The sequence below is a fragment of the Camelus ferus genome, chromosome 2, assembly GCF_009834535.1.
Source record: "Camelus ferus isolate YT-003-E chromosome 2, BCGSAC_Cfer_1.0, whole genome shotgun sequence".
NCBI lineage: Eukaryota > Metazoa > Chordata > Mammalia > Artiodactyla > Camelidae > Camelus > Camelus ferus.
The window spans coordinates 90613830-90639356 of record NC_045697.1 but is presented as its reverse complement, the minus strand read 5'-3'; the positions used below and the strand labels follow the sequence as shown (position 1 = coordinate 90639356).

At 33.8% G+C, this 25527-nt stretch overlaps 1 protein-coding gene across 1 annotated transcript; it reads right to left on the bottom strand.

Annotated features, from left to right (window-relative positions):
• Positions 1 to 754: 754 nt before the first annotated feature.
• Positions 755 to 24361, bottom strand: SLC25A31 (solute carrier family 25 member 31). The gene is made up of 6 exons (XM_006178613.3): positions 23739 to 24361; positions 14747 to 14874; positions 8710 to 8827; positions 6457 to 6611; positions 4871 to 4996; positions 755 to 1701 (listed from the first exon to the last, which is right to left on the bottom strand). The coding sequence occupies exons 1-6, from the start codon at positions 23980 to 23982 to the stop codon at positions 1501 to 1503; spliced, it is 972 nt and encodes a 323-aa protein (XP_006178675.1). The 5' UTR covers positions 23983 to 24361; the 3' UTR covers positions 755 to 1500.
• Positions 24362 to 25527: the final 1166 nt, after the last annotated feature.

Genomic DNA, 25527 nt, shown 5'->3' with positions numbered 1-25527 from the left:
TCAGTCCCCTAAGTAACATTTTATTTTCTTTTGTCCTAACTATATACATGTCCTAGGCTTCAAAGAATAGGCTTCTGGTCTAGCAATTTAGTATTAAATTTCTGTTTGCTCTCTATCCATTCCATTCAGGATTTTAAAGACTTCTTTCCTCTAAGCATGTCTCTGAACAAATTGAAAACTTTCATCTTTTCTTACTTTATATGGGAGACTATTCCTAATATTGTATTATTTTAATCACTTTTCTTTGGGCCATCTTAAATCTTCCTTTTGTTATGGTAAACAGAACTGATAGTGTAGAAGGAAAGGAAAACATATTCTATTTTGTTTCTGTAACTTTATCTTATGTTGATTACTGTAAGAAAACATGAGTTTTCAAAAGTTAATTTTTTTCTCAAGTGATAACACTAATATATTAAAACATATAGTTTGGATTATTCTCTTAAAAAGATACTTTGCCCTATGCAACAGGAAGTTCATGTACCTCATTTTGGTTTTGCCCACTCACAGCCTCATAAAAATCTTCCCATATTTTATCCCCATTAGTTTAATATTCCTTTATGCACTAAAATGTTGATGTCTTGGGGGTTTCAAATGTACTATCTTCTACAACATTTCTGAGAAATAAGACAGACTCCTGTATGAAAACACTGGAAACCCTCTTTTCTGTCTTTAAGCCAGTTCCCAATTCTGAAAAAATAATACTCTCTGCTTCTTAATAAAGTCAGAATCAAGGAAAATAAAACTCAGAACTAACAGTTTTAAACTTCCTTTATTATCATTAATACAAAGTACACAAACTAATTTTCAAGGGGATATTTTTTGTTCCAAGATTTTATTTGCAAGATTTTATTTATTTTAAAGATAAAAGTTGGCAGATATGCCATTTTCATATCTTTTCCTTTCCAGTTACAGGTTTATAGTGTCATTAAAGTCATTATCAATTTTTTTATGAACAGATCTAGGATCTGTGCTTATTAAAAGCTATGTGATACCATAAACACTATACACAGTAATAACTGAGCTGCCTTAGTATAGATGTTACAGAAGAAAGCTTACTTATGCCCATAGCTATCATGATATCTCCAATAAGCTTAATTTTAAGAAATATTTGTCATATCATATGATTTTAAAAGATGGGGAGAGATTATATTTAAAAGAGTATCATTTTAAAAGGAGATACTTTAATTTCTTCGATTTTAGCATTATACATTTTAGTTTTTATCACAAAAGTTAAGAAAAGATGTTAAATGAATATAAATAACATATACCACTTATAATAAGTAAGATTTCTCATTAAAGTGAATTTGACTCTAAGTAGGAAGGAAACCACATTTTTCCAATTTCTAGTATTTAAATCCTTGAAAAAAAAAGCCTATGCTTTATTGCAGAATTAGTACTTTAAGAAAATACTGACAGTAATATAACACACTATCAAAATATACACAAATGGCAGCTATGTTATTTTTATGTTTAATAAGTTAACTATGTGCATTTCTCAATTTAATCTCCTGATGAACTACCTCTAATATCAATATTAAGGAATTCTTTAATTTTATCATATAATACCAACACCAAAGCACCCCCTGTACCACGAAGGATATTGGAGAAGGCACCACGAAAAAATGCACTGACTCCTTCATGTTGGTATATCTTCACAAAGCAGTCTAAAGTTCCTTTATATTGCCGTTCAGCCTCACCACTCTATATAAAGAAAAATAGTTTGCCATTATCTTATTGTGTTTTATCTTAAGACAGACTTTATTCAGCACTAAGGACAGATTACAATTAACACTGTGTTGAGTAAGTATGTTGAGTTAATGGTCATATATTGAGTATTGTACCCACTGATTGAAGAATACTCATACTTTTCAGGCACAACTTGAAAAATAACCATATGTTAGGCTTAAAAATTTTTTTAAATGGCATCACATACCATGATTTATCCTCTCACCACACTGCAATTAAGTGAGAAGTCAATAGCAAAAAAGATACCTAGAAAAATACATTTGGATGTTAAGAAAAACACATCTTAGAAAAAATTTGAAACCCAATAATAACCACTCCTCAACTAAATTTGTAAGATGCAGCTTGAATGGTAAGTTTAACCGTGAGAAATTAAAATTAACCAATAGATCCAACAGAAAGCATAAAAAGTCAAAAGTTAGTTATCTGAAATACTTTGACAAATTTCTGGACACATTATTTCAGGAAAAACATGAAAAGGCCCCCAAATTGTTACAAGTGGCAAGGGGAACATCACTGCAGATGACCCAGAGATTAAGAAAGAGCAAGATGATGATATGAAGGACTTTATGACAGTTATTTTGAAAACTCAGAAGAAATGGATAAATTCCTTAAAACACTGGAATAATACTAAATTTGCTGAAGATATTCAATCAGTTGTTGAAAATCTTCCTATAAATTAGAAAACCCCATGTCCAGATGGCTTTATATGTGAGTTCTACTAAACATTCAATGAGCATTTAATTCTACTTTTACAGAAATTATTCCAGAGAAGAGAAAAAGTGAGGAGACTCCCCAACATATTTTTAGAGGTTTGCATAGGTCTGATACCAACATTAGACTAGGATAACACAAGAAAGAAAAACAACACTCCAATGTCACAGAAACCATGTATGCAAAGATAATGAACAAAAACTAGCAAATCAAATACAGAAGGGGAAAAAAATACCATGAATCATGACTAAGCTGGATTTATCCCAGGCATATAAGGTTGGTTTAGCTCTGGAAAACTAATTAATGTAATAAAATATATATTAACATATGAAAAGAGAGAAATGATATGATCATCTAGGTAAAAAACATGACCACTATTTATGATTAAAAATTATTGTAATCCAAACAGAAAGGAACAGCCATGAAATGATAAAGGCATAATTACAAAGAACCCATAGCTAACATTAAACTTTGTAACACTGAAGGCATTCCTAGTAAGATTAGGAACAAAACCAGGTTGCCAGTCATTACTTCTTTCATGTAGCATTGAATCAGAGGTCTCAACCAGTGCAGAAAGGCAAGAAAAGGAATAAAAGGTATAATAACTGATAAGGAAGGGAAAAAAACCCAGTTTGATTTGCAGATTATATTTAACACCTGTGTGTATTTAAAATAAAAACAGACTTCAAAGGGTGTACAGATAGATTAGGGTTTGTAATATTGAGTTTAACAAGTTGTGGGATATAAAATCAAAATACAAAATTGAAAGAATACTGTTATGAATTGTGTCCCCACAAAATTCATATATTGAAGTCCTAACCTCAGAATACAACTATATTTAGAGACAGAGTCTTTATAAAAATAATTAAGGTTAAATGAGCTTATTAGGGTGGGCCCTAATCCAACATGACCATCCTTATAAGAAGAGAAACAGAAAAAGGAATTTGAGAAGACACCAACCCTGCTGGACCCCTTGATTCAGACTTTTAACCTCCAGAACTGTTAGAAAATAAATTTATGTTGTTGAAGCCATCCAGCAGTGGTACTATGTTTTATACATACAGCAATGCACACATATATTTAAAAACCCACACAATTTTTTTCTGAATTATTTTGATAGTAAGTTACAGATATCATGCCCCTTACGTTTAAACACTTTAGTGTGCACTTTCTAAGAATAAGTATATTTTCCTTCATACCCAAAGTACAGTTATCAAAATCAGAAAATGTAAAATTTATGTAGTACCATTTACCTAATCCACAGTCTATATGCAAATTAATTTTCCATTTTAAAAAGTTTCTCAATGTATTAACCTACAGCTTGACATAGATCAAGAAGAAAACACAGATATAAAAGGAACAGCTTTAAGAATATTCCATGAATGACATAATAGGTTAGATATGTTTTACTCTTTCAGATGGCTTATTGGGTTCTTCCAGGACCATTGTGTAGAAGATAATAAGGATATTGATAGTAACTACACCTCACAACATTGTTTTGAGAATTAAACGAGTTAAAGTGTAAAATGCTTAGGACAGTTCTGGCACATAATAAACATAGCTTTCTGGCCTCATTATTTTCACTTGCCCTCATGAAATTTATCATATGGGTATACTGAACTACTTAATACTTCTCAAGCCATACCTCTAGGTATGTTTTTTACCCTCTGCTGAGAATGCTGTCTCACTGTCTGGAGAAAAAACCTATTTACTGAGATTTAGCTCTCTAACAGGTCATATCCGATCACTTTAAGCATTTGGGCACCCCTCCTCTATTGCATTCCTGGAACCTATGCACATTTCTATTTAAACCATTAACAGTATGCGTTCAATACCATGCTATGAATTTGGGTGCAGGTTCTGCCTTATTTTATTTGTGTCACCATAGCTTGGTTATTATTTGCTGAATGAATGAATGTAGCAAATAACAATAATGGAGACTGCATCAAAATTTTGGTTTGGGGATTTATATTTAGAACATACATCATTATAAACAAGTTTTCATCCTTGGAGTTAAAAATCATTTACTTTTATTAAAATATATTACAACAAATGATTATGTATGTCAGTGGCCTGTGACTGGGTTTATTCTACTTAATCTAATATTCAGTTAAAATAGACACATGCTCATCCATTCTCTGCCATACTCCTCTTCCCTCCAAACAATACACGCTATAGGAGTGAAAGGCATTTCAGTTCTGATAATAGACATGGAAGAAACTTTGCTGCATGATGGCTGTTTTGGGATAGGAAAGAATGCAAGACAGAATATGTCATGCATGCATTTATTTTAATAAGTAAAACAAACAGCCTATAACTTTCAGCCAAAATTTCTCTAAAATTTTAATAATTTATACCTGAATATCAGAGATACTGAAAAATTCAATTAAGCTTACAAATAAGATAGAAGTACCTGCATCATCATACGTCTTCTAACTGTATCAAAGGGATAAGAGAGTATTCCGGAGCATGTAGTCACAACTTGAGCAATGAAAAAGGAGACAAGAAATGGAGTTTCCTTTGGTTTTGGTAATAAGCCCTAGAAAAGAAAGATTATCAAGTAACTATCTAAATTTCCAAAACATCTTAAATCTTCAGTCAGAGTATAATTCTACAAATATATGAAAGAGGGCTGGATTATATTTAAAATGCAATAAAAAAAAACCCAGCTGGATTTAATGTGGAAAGATTAAAATAATAGCAGGAGATCAACAAGAAAGGAGAATCTCACACATGGCTAAAGCATATTTGAAAAAGGATAGCGTATTTGCTATTAAAGGAGATCTGTTATTAATGGCACTGAAAACTAGGGCAGATAGCAGCCAGTGACCAAAAAAATTAGTCCATGGTTCCTACTCATAAAGTTGGAAAAGATGAAAGAATGCCTGTTACCATTAACAGATGATATTTGATAAGCAGCTTTAAAGCTCTAAGCTAGTGAAAAACATTCTAAATTTCACAACTACCACAGGTGATAACAGAAAAGCAGAGGGAGAGTAAATATACATTTTTCTGTGATTAAATAAACATACATAAGATCCTTTAATTTCCATTTATCTATTAATCTGTCTAAAAAATAAACTACAAACTAAAAGTAGTATGCCCAGACCACAGTAAAAACTACATTCAACTGCATTTACACTAATGATGGAGAGCAGAGATAAAATATAAAACTATTATAAAATTTCCCTCAAGTTTTAATCTTACTTAGTAAATAATACTGACATTAATTTCATTGCTTCCTTTCAGAAGCATTTCCATATAGAGATTAAGAGCATGGGATTTACGCTTGCCACTTACTTAGCCATTCCTACGTTATTTATCTTTAAAATGGGGTATATTAAAAGCTTGTAGACAACTGCGAGGACATAGCATACTTAACAAGTTTCCAAAACTAAGTAATAGCTAAAAAAAATGGTAGCCATTGTTACATCTTTCTCTTTCCTACCTTACTGAAGTGCTATTAAAATCTGAAATGAAAAGGCAAATTGCAGAACAACCTACAGAATACAGTATAGAATCTAATAGTACCCAATAGATAACTGAGCTACAGTAGCATTTACTATATTTAACTAATTAATTATGCCTTGCCTACTTTCCAGTGATATTAAACTGATAATATGCATGTAAAAAGTGATAATAAAGTGAATGTAAAATCAGAAGAACTGTTAGAAGATGCCTTCCTATATACCAAAGATTTAATTATGATATAAGCCTAATTAGCATGTTTTCTATTTGAATCTTTCAGTACAAACTGTACAAAAACTCAATGTTTGTATGTATGCTTTACATCCAAACTCAGAGCCATAATACAGTTATAATTTAATTAAGTTATGGCAAAATAGAGATTAAACAGAAGGCTATAATGTCTCTTATATCATCATTTATTTTGATTTCTATAATTAAATGTAAACATACAAGCTGAACATATTACTAATTAGAGCAATAAAAAGAAACAAACCATTTATTTAATATATACTACTGAAAGCACCAAATTACCTTAACTGTGTCATAAGCTCCAAAATAAGAGGCTCTGTACACAATGATGCCCTGAACTGAAACACCAAACCCTTGGTATAGACCAACAATTCCATCTGATTTTGCTATTTTCATAATACAGTCACCTAAACCCTTGAATTGTCGCTCTTCAGGACCTAAAATAAAGTCATTTAAAATTTATTAGTAAAGTTATGTATCAGATAAACACGTTAATCAGAGTAAATTAATGTAAACACTTTACAGATTTAAATTATCTGGAACTGACATTTAGGAATCTTCTAACAAAAAAAAAGCACACATCAAAACCTTCCCGTTCATTTAAAGATAAATAAGATTTCAAGTAGTATCTTAAAAGATTTTAACTGAAAATAATTAACTTCCTATGAAAGCAATCTAATTCAAGCAATCTGACTGGCTTAAAACATTTTAATAAAATTACCAGAAGTAACTAGTTGTCATTCAAAAAATATTTAGGCATGAAAAACTACAACTTCCTTCAGTTGAAGAGTGAAAAGACAGATAAAGCAAAAAGACAAAGCTAAAAACTAGCAACTTTGAGGATCACTAACATTTTAGATAAGGTGTCATATTTTTCTAGTGTTTGCCAGTTTTGTCTTTATTTTCCCTTGATCTAGAACTCCTTGAAAATATTTTACGAATATTATATATAGAATACAATCTTTCAAAATAAACTAACTTCTCCCAATTTTGAGAAAAACAAGCTATCGAATTGAAATTAAACCAAGATACATATGTTATTTTCACTTTCTTATAATATCAAGAAAATTTGGGCTGCCAGTTAAACATGATAGATGAAACTCAAATTTTCATCTTTGTTCAAATGCCACCCCTTCTGAGGCATTGTCTCTCATCATTTAAAATGATGTCACTCTCTTCTCCTAAGTTTTTTTCATGGCATTTATTGCTAAGTGGCAGTAAACTTTAGTCTTTTTTTTATTACTCGTGATCTCCACTAGACTGTAAGGTACATGAACCATGAGCTCCATGTTTAATATGGTGTGTGTGTTCGCACATGTGTGTTACACACACATATCCTGTATCTCAGGCAATGCCTAGTTCCCAGCAAGCACTCAATAAATATTTGTTGAATGAACCTCAGCTCCCTTAATAAATTCTATTAAAATTATAATAAAGGAATAAAACAGTTTTAAAGCCATATAAGCAAAGAAGAGTACATGACAAGAGATTAAAAGCCACAAGTTTTAGCAAGATGGAAAGGAGGTAGAGCAGTAACTCACTAAATGGAGAAAAGTTGAAACCTAGTTTCTTGCAGAGGGAGACATCTTCGAGAAGTGAGCCATTTGACCCCAATAACCAAAGAAAGAGATAAAATTAGAGGAATTTAGCACTATTGTGGTGGGAGCAAAGTAGCACCTGTATGCTCAAAATCTACAACCTCACCCTGAGTAGGAAGCTCTGTCAACCTCATAACCGAACATAAGGCTCCAGATTGAAAGGGGCCAACTGAGTTACCTGCACAAGTACTAAAAACGACTCACACAAAGATACATCATTGTGAATGTCAGATCATCAGGGATATAAGGTAATTAAAAAGAAAAACAAGCCACATACAAAAGGATCAGCAGTATTTCTTAAGAGCAGTATTAGAAACTAGAACCCAGAGAAATTCTTTCAAAATTGTGAAAGAAAATTTTAAAACCAGAATTTTATATACAGCCAAACACTGAGAGTGAAACACAGACATTTTTAGATATGCAAGATCTCAATTTATCTCCTATCCACCCTTCTCAGAAAGCTTTTAGAAAGCTACCAAAGAACATAATCTACCAAAACAAAAACACAGTAAGATGTGATAAATAAAATAAGAAGGGCAGAAGAAAAGGGAATCTCTAGGATGGGAGTTACACAGGTAATCCAGACAGGAGCCACAGTCAAGGCAGCAATAAATGTAAGGGATCTAGCAGGCGGCTTTCAAACAAAACAAAACAAAACAAAACAAAACAAAACAAAACAAAACAAAAACAACCTAGAAGTAAGTTATAAGCAGATTTTGTCCTTGCTCTTTTGTTACTACAGTGTTGACCTTCCTCTTCCCTCTTTTAAGGGAAAAGAAAAAAGTAGTAATCTTTAGGGTCTGTAACTTTACCATTTGGTTGAGAATAAAATTTTTAGACTGTATCCAACATTGCTGTTACAGTATAACTCTACAACAAATAATACAGTGTTCAAAACACAAAGAAGGAAAAGTTAGTATTTCTAAAACTCCCATACCTTTTCCAATATCAACACCTAATCGGGTTCGAGCAAAATCTAGCGGATATACTACACATAAGGATGTTGCCCCAGCAGCTCCACCAGAAGCCAGGTTTGCCAAAAACCACCTCCAGAACTGAAACATATTATTTAAAAAGTGGTTATTAAACTACAGAATCTGATTTTTAAATTCTTATCTTTATAGAGGTTAAAGAGCCAGCTTTACCACCTGCTCTTATAAGTAAACAGCTATAGTAACACATATAATATCCAAAATACTGCTCATGTCCATGTAGCCTTTGTTTCTTACCAGGTGGTCTGGGAAATACAGCTTAGATGCTGGCATACTGAAATTCTAAGATATTTTAATGTCCTCCAGCAAAAGTGGCCCAAATTAGCAAAAGAGGCCACAAAAGATAATCAGCTGCTTAGACTGTATAAACTTTTTTGTTAACAATATATGTTAGTTATGACTAAAATGTTAGGCATCTGTAGAGGCTTTAGTTGTTCCCTTGATTGATGGCAGGGGAGGTGGACAGTGATACATCGTAATGCCACAATTTCACTTTGTGATTTAAGTAGAAATACATTTAATCAGCTCAAATATGTATATTAAGTTCAAATGCCAAAATGAAAATTGGCAGAAATCATTTTATTGTGGTTTAGTGACACATAAGTTAGGCCTTTCTGACCTACTAGTTCACATGGGCTGTTGAGGTTCTTTTTGATGAACATTTGAAACATGCCCTGCTTAGGTCCAGTAAACTGCTTTTCAACATCTAGAGCTTACTGGAGAAATAAGGAGTATATGAATTGGCACTGTTATAGAAAATCTAGGGTACAAGGCTACTGTAACCATTAAATATATTAAAGTGAGTAAGAATCTAATCAAGCTGAGTTTCTTGCTTGCCTGTCTCTTATTTCTAACAACAGTTTTAAGTCTCAGATGCTTTTGAACTGTCAATTTTCTCTTAGCTTGGATGCCCTTCTTATCTTTTAATTTTATTCCTGTCTTTTAAAAGTAAAAAGTTATTGATTTATGCTCTAATTCAAATTCTATTTCTTCTATGAAATCTCTTATCTCCAATCCACTCAAAACTGTATGTAATCATATTCTCTTCCCACTTCATCTCTCAGAGAATTAAAGATGAATCATGTGACCAATATGTAAAACGTGTCATCATGTTTCAGATTCTCATTTTTTTTAACAGTATTTACAATTACTTTCTACTCTTCATTTATAGTTATTTGTGTACCTGTCTTGTCTTAACCTCTTACCTTCTACAGACAAGAAATGTCTTCAGGCCAAAATTATTATTTTTACTTATTGACATATTTTTTATACACCAAACAGTTCACTCATGCAAAGTATTAAATTCAATGGATTGTTAGCATATTCATGGAGTTGTGCAACCATTATCAGTTTCAGAACATTTTCATCGCCCCAAAAAGAAACCTTGTACCCATCAGCACTCACTCCACGTCCTCCCCATCCCCCTAGATAACCATTAAGCTACTTTCTGTCTCTATAGATTTGCCTATTTTAGAACATTTCTATAGGATATTTCCTATACATGGAAAAACACAGAATACAATCTTTTGTGATTGGCTTCTGTCATATAACTTGTTTCCAAGGTTCATCCACATTGCAGCATGTGTTAGCACTTCATTCCTTTTTATTGACAAATATTTCATTACATGGATTTACCACATTTTATTTATCCATTCTTCAGTTCATGGACATTTGGGTTATTTACATTTTTTTGAGGCCAGGATTCATTTTTTTTATTTTACAAAGCAAGTCACAGGGCCTTGCCCAGAGTAATAGTAATGCTTTCAATAAATATTTGTTTAATGAAGGGTACTCAGACTCCTATGGCTTCTTTTAAGTGAAACAAATAAGTTCTACTGTAAAGGCAGTCATGTGTCATAATCACAAAGAGATAATTAGACCAAAAGGTTGATTCTGACCCCAGAGTAGCAAATCCACAGTCTAGTAGACGATACATAATCTGGTAGAAAAAGAGGAGCTGGGCCAGAGTTTATGTCTTGAAAGTCTATGCCAGTTAGCAGTAAGGACAGAAATGGAAAGATATTAAATAGCTTTTTTAGGTTTTAGTCGGCTTTGAGACTGTTGAAAGCTATAGATACTCTTCCAGTACAAATCACACATATATAAACATATACTTTTGTTTTTTATTTATTTTTTATTAAGTATAGTTAATTATAATGTGTCAATTTCTGATGTATATAGCATAATGCCCCAGTCATGCATATATATATATATATTCGTTTTTATATTCTTTTTCATTAAAGGTTATTATAAGATACTGAATATAGTTCCCTCTGCTATACAGAAGAAATTTGTTTATCTATTTTTATATATAGTGGTTATCATTTGCAAATCTCAAACTCCCAAATTTATCCCCTCCCATCCCCTTTCCCCTGATAACCGTAAGATTGTTTACTATGTCTGAGAGTCTGTTTCTGTTTTGTAGATGAGTTCATTAGTGTCCTCTTTTTTTCTTTTTGTTTTTAGAGTCCACATATGAGTGGTATCATATGGTATCTGTCTTTCTGGCTTCACGTAGAATGATGATCTCTAGGTCCATCCATGTTGCTGCAAATGGCATTTTATTCTTTTTTATGGCTGAGTAGTATTCTGTTGTAACATACACACACACACACACACACACACACACACACACACATATATATCATATATATTCACTGCAACTTCTTTATCCAGTCATCTGTTAATGGACATTTAGGTTGTTTCCATGTCTTGGCTATTGTATGTTGTGCTGCTGTGAACACTGGGGTGCATGTATCTCTTTGAATTACAGTTTATTTCAGATATATGCCCAGGAGTAGGACTGCTGGGTCATATGGTAAGTCTTTTTTTAATTTTTTGAGGAATGTCCATAGTGTTTTCCATAATGGCTGCACCAAACTACATTCCCACCAGCAGTGTAGGAGGGTTCCCTTTTCTCCACACCCTCTCCAGCATTTATTGTTCGTGGACTTTTGAATGATGGCCATTCTAATTGGTGTGAGGTGATAGCTCATTGTAGTTTTGATTTGCATTTCTCTGATAATTAGTGACATTGAGTATTTTTTCATGTGCCTATTGGCCATTTGTATGTCTTCACTGGAGAATTGCTTGTATAGGTTTTCTGCTCATTTTTGGTTTGGGTTGTTTGTTTGTTTTTGTTATTAAGTTGTATGAGCTGTTAAAGTTATTCCTCTAGAGCACATGGGTCCCAGGTAAAGAACCTCTAACCTTCTGAAAGGTCAGAAGGGACCACTACGATATTAACAGAGAACTTAAAAGACATAAAAAAATATATAGGTAAGTAAAAAAAGTGGGAAATAATGAGTAAACACAGAGCTTAGAGACAGAGATAGACTAAGTGACCTGGGAGACAAAGATAAAAGAGTATAGTTTGATCCCTAGAGCTGCTTTTGGTTCAAATTCCAGGGCCAGTGTATCATTGCAATAAATACCTCTTTTTCTTGAAGTAAGTTTTTGCTTCTTACAAGCAAATAAGCCAAACCATATATGATATGTAGCATAAAGATTTATAAAGTGTATCTTAAATTCTATCTAACCTTTCTTTTTTCCCCCAGGTAAAAGAGACTACCCTTGACCAGTTCCTTTGAGATAACCTTCTGAGCCCTTGGAATATCCTACCTAATAAGAGTATCTTTGTATGCCTGAGCCTTTGGGCAACACCAAATAGTTTACACTGACACTGATTTACGGTGAACACCCCTTTGTATACTTGGGCCCTTGGGCTAAACTGTATGAGTTTGACCTTTTGCGGGGTGGGGCAGTGGCTAGAGACTGAGCAGCTAAGGTCAGTCATGTTGCACGTGCCTATGCAACTGAATCCCAAAATAACCCTGGAACCATGGCTAAAGTGAGCAACCCTACTTGGCAACACATCATTGTGTTGTCACACATTATTGCTGGGAGAATTAAGTGCTGTCCAGGTGGCTCTACTAAGAAAGGAAAACTGGAAGCTTGCACCCAGTTTCTCCTGGATCTTGTCTTGTGCACTTTTTCCCTTTGTTGACTTTATATCATTTTGTAATAATAAACCATGAGTATAATAGTTTTTCTGAGTTATTTGAGTCCTAGTGAACCACTGAACATGAAGGTGGTCTTGGGGACCTCTGACACAGGTTCTCAGTCAAGAAAAGTTCCAACTATTAGAGCTGCTAGCTAAAGAAGACAGAAACGTTTTTCTGAGTTCTTACTACAAAAGCACAACACAACTGTAAGCACTTTATGTGTCTTTACATGTTTAGTCTCATCTAAACCTTACTCATCTAAACCTCATGAGGTAGGTATTACTATATCCAATTTTCACATGAGGAAACTAAGGATCAGAAAGGTGATTTTCAAAAACTCTTACAGCTAAATAACCTGAATGCCAGGATCCAAATCCAGATCTTCTGAACCTAAGTCTAAAGAACTTTCTTTGTTAACTTTATACCTCCCACTACATAGTTAGACAGTTCAAAACATTCAATATATATTTGCCAATGATATATAAATTGTGGAAAAAAGGGAATTAAGGGTCTAAAAAGAAATGAAAGGAAGTAGCAACAAAGAAATGGTCCATGAATAGTTGCTTTTAAAGAACCTGCTAGGACAGCTTGGTTGGTTGGTTGGTTGAGTGAAAGAGAAAAAAAGAAAGAATGATGGGGTAGAGAGGGTGGATGAGGGGAAGACCTTGAGAGTAATGTAGGTGGTCTAGTGTATATCGAGGTAACAAAAGAAATGGAGACCATGACAAATGGTATATAGTGTATATGAGCAGGAAATTTTGAAAGTGAGATTTCTGTAACCAAGAGAATGATTATCGTGAAAAGGAAAAGGACTTTTGTAATAAAAAGAGAGAATTCTCTAACTTAAATTTATCATTTTCCTGTTTGTTTGATTTGATCTTCCTACACATTTTAGTCACAGCTAAACAGATCCTTAGTCATAAAGAAGAAACAATTTACTTCTTTAGGAAATAAATTGCTTCAGTGGTAGGAAATACATAGCTGCTGACTGGTTTTTTTTTTTTTTTTTTTTTTTTTTTGCTTACCAAAACCAGATTGAATGCTGAAATTTTTTAGTGCAGAATAGTGACAATAATATGTAAGTCATATTAAAAATTAACACTTAAATCAGAGAAATATTGCCTTGAGACAAAAGACCCCTTAGTTATTAAACTGTTAAGAGGTTTAGAGAAATTTGTACAAGTTTATATAATTCTATGTTTTTCATATGTAACTTCTATAACTTAATGCATATTATAATAGGCTAATAGAATGTTTTAACTATTATTGTTTCCCACCACTTGAACACCTCTTTCCCAAATAGAACTCCACAGGTAAGAAATCCAACTATTTCTTAGAAAATTTTAGAGATATTAAAATATAATTACTGGTTTTTCCTAAAAATAGAACTACCATATGACCCAGGAATTCTACTCTCAGGTGTATATCCAGAAAAAAACCCCAAAATACCAACTCGAAAAGATACACGCACCACTGTATTCACAGCAGCATTATTTACAATTGCCAAGGTAGGGAAGCCACCTAAGTGTTCATCAGCAGATGAATGGATAAAGAAGATGTGAGATACACACACACACACACACACACACACACACACACACACACACTGGAAGACTACTCAGCCATAAAAAAGAATGAAAATTTTGCCATTTGCAGCAACATAGATGTACATGGAGGGCATTATGCTAAGTGAAATAAATCAGACAGATAAAGACAAATACTGTATGATATCACTTATATGTAGAATCTGAAAAACTACAACTAGTGAATAAAACAAAAAAGCAGTGGACTCATAGATATAGAGAACAAACTAGTGGTTACCAGTGGGGAGAGAGGAGGGGAAAGGGCAACAAAGGGGGAAAAAAAGGGGTACCATGCATTACATGAAATCACATGTGTGAAACTTCTGAAAATTGTAAACCACTATGGACTTAAAAAAAAATCTTTCATCCAATAAAAAATAAAATTAAAAAATTACCTGTTTTTCTTTATTAACTCCGGACATGAAAAGTTGTTTGTATTTGTCTTTAAAAGCAAAGTTTAGAGCTTGTGTTGGAAAATACCGGATGACATTTGCCAAGTTGCCACGCCAATAACTGAGGAAACCTAGAGAAGAAAACATACTAAATATAAACTTATATTGTATTATTAGTAAATAATTTCCATAGTTTTAACAAACGTAGCTGGTTGAATTATCTAAAACTTACACCTTTTCTTATGAGAAAAAAAAAAGTTTACATGTGTCTCCAACTGAAGAGAAAAGAGAGTTAACTCCATGTACCCCATTCCAGTTTTGTTAATTTCCAATAAGAAGCCCTGAATACCTGAAAACCTATGGAAAGCATTATCAACTGAATATAAGGCTCTTTACTAGTAGAAAAATAGAGCTTACTAGTATTTGTCAGAGAAGCTAGTAACCCTTAGCCTCATTTCCAAATCAGAAAATACAATTCCTACAGTAACTAGGCTGTTGGAACAAAATTGTTTTGTACACATACTCCTGAGAATGAGGGATAAGTCTTATCTTTATGTTCTGAAACCTAGCCAAAAAAGGAATCAATTTTCAATTCAAGGCAGTTTTCAGAGGCCTGAAAGATTAGAAGAAACTTTCAAGATCTTCCCACTTCAAATTTCCATGGATTGACTAAACTTTATAATTCAGTAATTGTGTTACCTTTATAACTCAGAGCTGCCTTTATAATCCATAGCTGCCATAGAATACAACAGGCTAGCTCTTCAGTACCTCTGGCTATTGTTATAGCTTTACTTTGCAGCTCTTAATAGGATACCTCTAGTCCCAGTTTGGAGAATAGAATATCCAGAACCAGTCTTCTAAAAATAAAAATTCAAATGAAAATAATCTCAGTTGACTGGGCCCGGCGCTCAGAAACTGAAAGTTAGATGAGGTAAGTACACAGAGGGAAAGATACATATTTGTTAAATAAGTAAGTACACCCTGTGGGAAAAAACAGTGAATCTTCGTGACTCTCAAGCTGAATATAAAGCAATTTCACAAAGACAATTAAGAAGTACTTTTAATAGCCAAGAAATAATCTAGAAGCCAAGAAATAATCTAGAATCCTAGAAGCTGATTCAGTTTCTAGGCATAATCACTAGGGCATTTAACACATAATGGTAATAGCTACAACTTCTAGCATTTAGTATGTGCCAGCACTGGCAAAAGCTTTATATGTAAATTTCATTCGATATACTATGCTTATGATACAGGTTCTCCTATAGTACTCACTTTATACATGCACAAACTGAAACTTTTGTAAGTTTAAAAACTATAACCAGGATTTAGAATCAAGTCATATGTCCCCAAAGCTCTTCTCCAGGTTTGGGTTTCTGGAGAAACAAATCTTAAGAGCAGTATGGTAAATAAAGTTCTCTATTTTTTTTTTTAAAGGAAAATGATTATTGTAAAAATGTTGAGGCTATATTAACAAAAACAATAAAACTAATTTCAAGGAACTGCTTTTTATTCATTTCATCCTCATAATCACTCATGAGGTAGGAATTACTAATATCTCCATTTTAAATATGATGAAATGATATTAAAACAACTTCTAAGGTAGAGAGAAGTTAGCTAACTAACTTGCCCAGTTAGAAAACTGTAGACCTTAAATTCAAACTCAAGCAATCTGACTCAATAATTTTGTCTCTTAATTGCAATACTTTTCCATAAATACTTTAAACATGAAAATATTTTCTGTACTAAGAAAAGTCAATAATTTTTCTTTAATGGAAGAAAAATAAAAATCTTAAAACATAAGAAATGTAAGCAAATTATAACAGAATATTTCTTGCTAGTTATGGCCACACTGAATTACTGAGGGAGTTGGTGAATCTAATTTTTGGAGATATTTTTAGTGATTTTTAAGTTCTTCATAGTAAATAAAAACATTTAAAAATATAATTAGGCAATTGTATTTTCTGAGGTCAGATCTGTGGAAGAGAAACAGAGTGTAAAATATGATGGTGTAAATGATAATGAAGAATAAGATTTGGTTTTCTACACCGTACTTTATAGTAATACAAAAACAGATTACTGGCAGAGGATAAAGTCAATCTTAAAAGGATAAAGAAGAACATATTGGCTGGAGAATTGCCAATCTGATCAAATGAGATTTAAGATGAAATCATCATTTGTTTAAAAAAAAAACACTAATAAATGAAAAGAAAAAGTGTCATGTATCAAAATATATTAGAATTTCCATTTTATACATGACTCATATATTAATAGTCATTTTGGAAATGCCTGATTCGGCTAGATGGTATTCAGGTACTATGGGTTTCATTGCACCCCCCCCAAAAAAAACCCCAGGTATTATGGGTATCAGATTATAAGTTATTAGTTATAATTCTATCATTATGATTACAGTACTGAATTAATATTTATTTCACAAAAGAGTGTCATATGTAAGAGTAGCATGAATGTTTGTATTTTTGGCTAATGTACTGAATATAAATGGAAGATTCTGATGACAAAGACATCTGCATATTAACATGAGACCATGAAAGAGTGCCAGATTTATGACTAAAGAGGTTTTCTAGCCTTGACAGAATAATGTATTCCTTTTAGTAAAATTGTATTTGCATGAAAAAACCTAGAGGATTCATCAAAACACTGTCAATGTCTCAATGAAAATCTAGAAACAAATAAATCTTTGGAAGTATAACTGGAAAACTGGCAGCTCTTGATGAGTTATGTCTGAAAAAATACAATCTAACACACATAAAATACTGCTGCATATATTTCACAGAATTCATGGATTCCCTGAAGCTACAGCTACCAGGCTAAAACCTCGTTTTAGCCTCTTTTTCCACAGATCACACTTTAAAAACTCATTCTTATTTCCTTCTTTGCATCTCACTGCTGTACCATGCTTTTAGGAGCACCAATGTCCTTGCTAAGAGTCCAAAGAGGAATGCATTTTCTATAGAAATATTTTTTGTTGGGGCCAGATTTCAGGGTTTTATTCAACTACACTTTAAGTACACTATGTACTATGCAGATTCTTTAGATAGATTACAAGAATCTACTCTATGTGTAATGCAAATTTATCCCGAATACATTCATTTACAAATGAATACAAGGAACAGATTTTATAAATGTATGAATGTATTCAAAACGATTACAGAGTTGAAATTTAGTGAGCATTAACTATGCAATAGACACATGGTTGAGTATTTTACACACATTGTATTGTTTAACCATCACAACTACTACCATATGAAGTGGGTAATAATATACCACGGATACAGCTGAGGAAATAGAGACTGAGAGAGGTTAAATAAAAACTGTTCAAGGTTACAAGGTAAGGGAAAGGTTTGGATTTGATTCCAGATCTTTCTAGATATATCTGACTCCAAACCTAGAGCTATTAAATCTCTATTGCCTCTATGTAAAAATCAATTTTGGATAAAAATAGTAGTACTATTTGGTCAGAATAAAACAAACGAAAAGCAAGAGTGATGCAAATGTAGGAGTATTTGATTCTCTAGTCACACAGAATAAAACAGCAGTTTCCTAACATATAATCACAAAATTGATAGTGAAAAACAGTAATTGCAATACATTTCTCTGCTAATAGCAGAACATTTAACTTTTTGACTTAGTAACTAAATAGAAATAATATCTTCTAAATTTACGGGAGAGAAAAACCTACTCTGAACTTAATTCTGAGAAAATAATTAAGAATTAATATAGAACTGATGGGAAAAAGTTACTGGGCCATTTGCTGGTCAACTTACCAGCCAAGAATGGAAATGCCAAGGCATGTCTGGGAATACAGTTGACCCTTGAACAATAATGCAAGGGTTAGAGGTGCTAATTCTCCGTGCAATCAAAAATCCAAGTATAACTTGCAGTCAGCTCTCCTATATCTGGTTCCTCCATATCCCTGGTTCTATAACCACAGATGCAACCAACCAGGGACCATGTAGTACTATAGTATTTACTACTGAAAAAAAATTCGTGTATAAGTGGACCCACACAGTTCAAACCCATGATGTTCAAGAGTCAACTGCGTATTCTAGACTAGCAAGCGCAAACATGTTTTGACAGTAGGCCTATCAGGGAAAAAAAATGTAATTATGACTCTCAAATATGTACATATTTTATAAAGGAAATTATATATCTTTGCTACTATACTGCACTGCTATGTATATCTGTAAAACATCCAAAAGAGAAATTAAATAACGAGATAAGGATTCTTTATTTCAAAACCTTTTATTCATACCAAGTGGACAGTGGACCTGCTGAGGATAGCACTAGGAACAAAGCTCTTAGTTTTATGGAGCTTACATTTTGAGAAGACAGACACTGAACAAATAAATACATCAGGTGGCCATAATAACTATAAAAATATATCAAATATATCAAGTGGTCAGAAGAACAAAAACAGTATATATGAAGATGGAGAATGAGGAAGGGCTATTTAGATAGCATGGTCAGAGAAAAATTCTAGACATTAGGGCACAACTGGGCATTTGTGTTACTAGTTAAAAATCAGTATTTTTCAGATATCTTGCTAATCATAACGTTTTCATACTATCATTTGCTATTATCTCAAGGCAACCAGGTGAAGTCATTCTTAAAAACAGTATATGTGAATTTATATTTCAAATAGTTTTCTTGACAGTTTCAAATATTCAAATAGTCTCTATAAATCTATTTAATTGAGCAAACATAAACTACAATATGTCTATTGTACAACAACTTAGGGTACCTGTCATCCCCTCTACCCTGTGTAACTCCTACTCTTTTTCCAGGATGCCTTAATGTCCTGTGATATGTAACTGACATTTGGCCCAACCACAGGTGCCAGTGCCAATTCATTTACTAAATATCAGTAAAGTTTATTTTGCCATTTTATTTAGATAAAGTGTATACCTAATATTTTCTTTCCATATCCCAAAACATCATCTTCAAGATGTAAAAACCTCACTACTTTAGCCTTCAGAAAAATCACATTTGGAAAAGTTCAGATTAAAGACAGCTGATGAATTCATGGCCAGGAATATCTAAGAGAAATGAGTTTTGGTAGGCTCTTAAAAATGAGACTATAGATAATATCTTTAAAAGGCTATGTTACAATATATTAAATAAAGCATTTAAATTAATTAAAATATATAGAAATTGACACATATATTGACTATACTTCAGTAAATATATATATACAAAAAAGAATTTAACAAGCAAAAAAATATATTTACAGATGCAGTTTTGCTAAGCAAAAAATCATAGCATAGACACCAAAATATTAAATGGGGTGATTTAACAGTGATTTTTTAAAAAACTTTTTGCTTCTCTGTATTTTCCAACTTTTTTATATTAAACACGCATTATTTGTGTAATAAAGACTTAAATAGTACTAAATAAAAGTACAAATACAAAGTTGGAAGGTCATAAAATCAAGTAAAGAATAGAGTAAATCTTTAAGAATAGCATTAGTCAGGATAAATGAAGAAGCTTTCATAAGCCAAGGAAGGCTTACAAAAAAGTATCAAAGACACCCAAAGAGATGTTCAAAGCTACATTCAGAGCAAGAACAAAGAGATCTTTCCTTGAGGTGTAAAGAAAGAGATAAGGTAAAAAGATAGTAGAGAGCATGTAGTTGTGCTTTCTGAGTTCACTGTCTCTTATACTCACTCCATTTGAAAGGAAAAGTTACGGTACAATTAAAGCAAACACGAACAACAAGAGAAACTTCAGAACATTGAGATGGCCATGTATCTTGACTTTCACAACAGAGAGAAAAGGTAAATTCCAGAAAATAACAGTCTCAGAATTTGATTGCCTAGTAAAGTTCCAGAATAATCTAGCAGTGATTTTCAACCCTCCCAGGTTCAAGTCTTCTATATATAATAAATATGTTACAATGCTTCCTTTACTAACTATAAATAGAATTCAAAGTCCATGACCTCTTCACTAATTAAAATAAATCAATGTAATGCCCTTTCTGTGATATACAAAGAGAAAATAAAGGAATTTATAATAAAATATATATTTTAACTAGTAAATTGGTGAGGCATGATCACACCATAGACATAATAGTCAGATGCTTGCTTCTACTTATAATGAATCAGTTGTGACATTCTGAAAAAAGGGCTTAATAAATATATTTGTATATTATATATATACACAATCATCATGAATTTAATACTTACAAATGATATAAGTGGCTAAATTCCACACAGAGTTGCTGACATGAGTTTTCACAATGATGAACAACTCTCAGTAAAATTCTGAACAACACAAAGTACAATCTTCCCTTTACTTACATGGTAGCTGCATTCCTGGAATCAATGTATGCTAGAACTATGCACAGACAGTTTGTGTTTATAGGTAAACCAGAGTTTCTAGGCTTAGATAATCATAAACTGGTTTTACTGCTGTATGAATACCCAGTGGGAGATCTGAGTCATTCAGTTGCAGGATAAGTCTTTATTGTGTAGGACCAGCCACGTATAGCAGCAGCAGGATGTGTAGCAGCCCTGGATTTTGCCTTTCATACCACTGCAGTTTAGGATTACACCCTTTCATCTTCATGCTAAACAAAAAATTCCTCACAAGTTTCCAAAAATGCCCCTAGATGGCAATATTAACCCTGTTGTGAATTACTAATCCTTTAGCATAGAATATACCATGGTGTATTCATAACAAGGCCTTATATATAATAGAAAATATTTTTTTAAAATTCTGCTTATGATCATCTCATCTTGGAAAGTACAGAAAGTAGGGACCAGAATACTATTTTCAGAAGGGTCTCAATTTACAAGAGTTATATTGAAAATATCTAGGTTTAAATATTACAAAAAAACATTTAAAATATAAAATGATTTAGCACTGCTCAGCACTATCTATCCAGACTATTTAACTTTACCTGAGTAAATATTTAAAGCAGATTAGCAAATAAGAAGAAAAGTGGGAACCTTGCTCTGATAAAATAAACAGAAGTGGGGAGCTGTGAACCACTAACTGAAAGATCTAAGCTTAGCTCCCAGGTGGGGCATTCTAAATCAACAGGTTAAATGACACCTCAAGAGTTTACCCTTGATCCTAAAAACTCCACCCAACATGTCAAAAAGAGTTATAACCGCATCCCTAGAAAGGGAATTCTTTTTTTATGGGAGAAAAAGTAACCTGCCCTTGACATATAGGAGTGAAAGAAAGGACTGCACTGGAGTTGAAGCCACTTCCCTTCTTGTTAAGAATACACAATAAATAGGTCTATTTCCTTTTTACAGTTCATAAAGAGGTTTCAACTGAATCCAACTATATGGGTGAATTATAGGAGATTTCTGACCAATTTATCGTCTTATCCATTTAGCTAACTTAGGAGCCATTCTGCAACAGGAGGGCAATGAATGGTTAACAAAGCATTTTTGGAATCTTAATTCAAAAAAATACATGCACCCCAGTGTTCATAGCAGCACTATTTACAATAGCCAAGACATGGAAACAACCTAAATGTCCAACCACAGATGACTGGATAAATAAGTTGTGATGTACTTATACAATGGACTACTATTCAGCCATAAAAAATAAAATAATGCCATTTGTACCAACATAGATGGACCTGGAGATTGTCATTCTAAGTGACATAAGCAAGAAAGAGAAAGAAAAACACCATATGATATCACTTATATGTCGAATTAAAAAAAAAAAAAAGACAAACAAACTTATTTATAAAACAAAACACTCCTCACAGACATAGAAAACAAACATGGTTACCAGGGTGGGGAAGAGGGTGAGAAGGGATAAATTGGGAGTTCGAGATTTGCGGATACTAACTACTGTATATAAATAACAAGTTCATACTGTATAGCACAGGGAACTGTATTCAATATCTTGTAGAAACTTATGGTGAAAAAGAATGTAAAAATAAATATGTATATGTTCATGTATGACTGAAGCATTATGCTGTACATGAGAAATTGATACAACACTGTAAACTCACTATACTCCAATAAAAATATACACAAAAAACCAAAACAAAGCATTTTCATTATTTATTCCTTGAAAACATTTCAATATTAATAGAAAAAAACTCCTCAATGAACAAAAATATCAAAATTTTAGCTAAAGACCGCTTGACGCAAATAAGAAATTAATACTGATCATGTCTTTATTCAATGTTTTGTAATAACCTATAACGGGAAAGAATCTGAAAAAGAATATATAAATATGTATGTATAAGTGAATCACTTTGCTGTACACCTGAAACTAACACATTGTAAATCAACTGTACTCCAATAATTTTTTTAAAAAACAGCAAAAAAAACTATAAAAAAATCTTTACTTAAAATTTTAATATTTTGCTTATCATGGGGTTTTCACATTAATTTTGATTTTTTTAAAATACTGCATTAAAATATTATTCGTTTTTATTATTGAGTTTTTTGCCCCCCCCGCCCCTCAAATTTATGCAGATGTGATTGCTTCTTTAGTTGCAGCGCTGGTCTTCAATAGTTCCTGAGAATAAACAGAACCTCTTTTCTCTCAACACGTACTAGATACTGAGAGGCCTCAATGTTTCCATATTTGGAATGCTTCTCTTAAACGTAGTATTTCAACAAATATTTAAGCAACGTAAAGCACCTATTAACGTACAGCCAAGTGCCTAATGGCATCTCCCTCAATTCTGGGAGGTCAACTACTTTCCTCCAGAGCGAGACGGTGCACCGAGGTGTAAATCCTGCTGCAAACGAGAAATTTAGAAAGAGAAGATGGTAGTCTCCCCTACCTAAGGACTGGTCACGTGTGGGCCTTCTCGGACGTGGAAAAGCAGAGCCTCTTACACTGGTTAGGAAATCGAACTATCGAAGCCGAAGAAACCAACTTAACCACCGACACACACGGCCGTGGCGCTCGCAGTCGTCCCCTCCCGGCCACTCCGTTTTCAGGGAAGGGGACCCGGCTCGGAGAGAGGCTGGCGCGGCGGGCGGCCTCCCGTACTCACCTTGCTCACGAGGAATCCGCACCAGGCAGTCGATCATGCCTTTGTACTGCGCCTCGGGGCTGATCTGCTTGGACGACGCCTGCACCTGCAGCAGCAGCTTCACCCGCTCGATGGGCGCCACCGTCGTCTTGGACACAGCCGCCGCCACCCCGCCTGCCAGCAGGTCCTTCCCGAAGGACCCGGCGTCAAAGAGCCGCTTTTCCGCCTTCTTCTCCTGCTTCTTCTTCTGAAGATCACGCTGCATGGTGGGTCGACGGACGTAAAAACAGGCAGCAGCAGCCCACAACGAGCGCGGGAGAGACGACGAAGGGAAGCTGAAAACGCCTCAGCGTCGTCCTGGCGGGAAAGCGGCGCACAGGACGCTGGGAGAACAGCGTGCCAAGGGGCGAGGAGCTGCGCAGGCGCCTCTAACCGCCTGCCGCCACCTGGCGCCAGATATGTGACTCCCGACACGCGACTCTTCCGCGCGGCGCTGTCTGGGAAAGTGTTGGTGCTGGGTAGTCTCTGCGCGGGCAGGGGTGGAAGGCAATGGGTTCTGACCCTGGAAGGTGCGGTAAGGAACCCGGGAGAGCCAATTCTATGTAAGGATATTTAACAGCCAAAACTGGGACGGAGTAGTAAACCAACCGTGTGGAATTAACCCAGTTTAGTTTTAGTTCTCGGAGTAACCCTTGCACCTTCTATTAGAAATCACTTTAATTTCTGCCCCTATAATTTAGCAGGGGTCTTTTGTCTAGTCACTGTCTTACTGTCTGGTTTTACTCATTTCAGCCCTTTAAGATTATACGACATATTCTTCTTTCTCCTTTATTTTATTTAAATTGGTAATTCTATCTGGAGCAGTGATTCTCAATCCAGACTGCACAGTCAAATGAGATGAGGGAGGGGTGTTTTGTTCTGTTTAATACTTGGCTTGTGCCCAGACTGTTAAATCAGAATCTCTAGAAGTGAGACCTGGCGTCGGTGTTTAAATTCCCCAGGTAATTTTCATGTGCAGGGTTGAGAACCAGTGACATAGTCTAGAACAGAACAAACCTTTTCACTCTTACATACTATTGAAAGCCACAAAGAATCTTCTGTTTTTGTGTTATATATATTGATATTAACCATTTCAAACATTGAAACATTTTAAAAATGTTAATTCATGTAAAATAATAATGAACTCCTTCATAAGTAACGTTTTAAACTAAAAAATATTTTTCCAACAAAAAAGTGAGAAGAATAGCTTTCTTCTGTATTTTTGAAAATCTCTTTATCTGGCTTAGTAAAAGACAGTGGGATTTACACAATAGCTTTTGCACTCCGTTTGCTGTAATATCACACATCATGTAACTGCTGGAAAACTGCACTATACACTCACTAAAGAGAGAATGAATAAAATAGGCAAAATGTGTTAGTATTATAAAAGTTTTGACCTTATGGAGTCCCTGAAAGGATCTTGGTGACCCCATGGTCCCCCAAACCACTTTGAGAACTCATCAGAGGCCTGTGAGAGTGAGGTTTGAGTTCTTTTGGCAAAAACACTTACTAGGTGCACATCTATGCTGTACATATCTGCTCTGTTTTCTTCCAACTTGCTCTTTTCACTTCATATATCCTGGAGATTCCCTCCACAGTAGCATCTGATATGTTTCTGATTCCTCTGTATAGCTTGTTTGATGGTTTCTCATAAAGGGAGATTCCATCTTATTATTTCTTACTCTGTAGGATCTGCAGTCTTGAAACACATCTACAAAACGTGAGATGAGTTATTGGCTTTTTTGAACTTACAGATTCAAATTTTTTATCA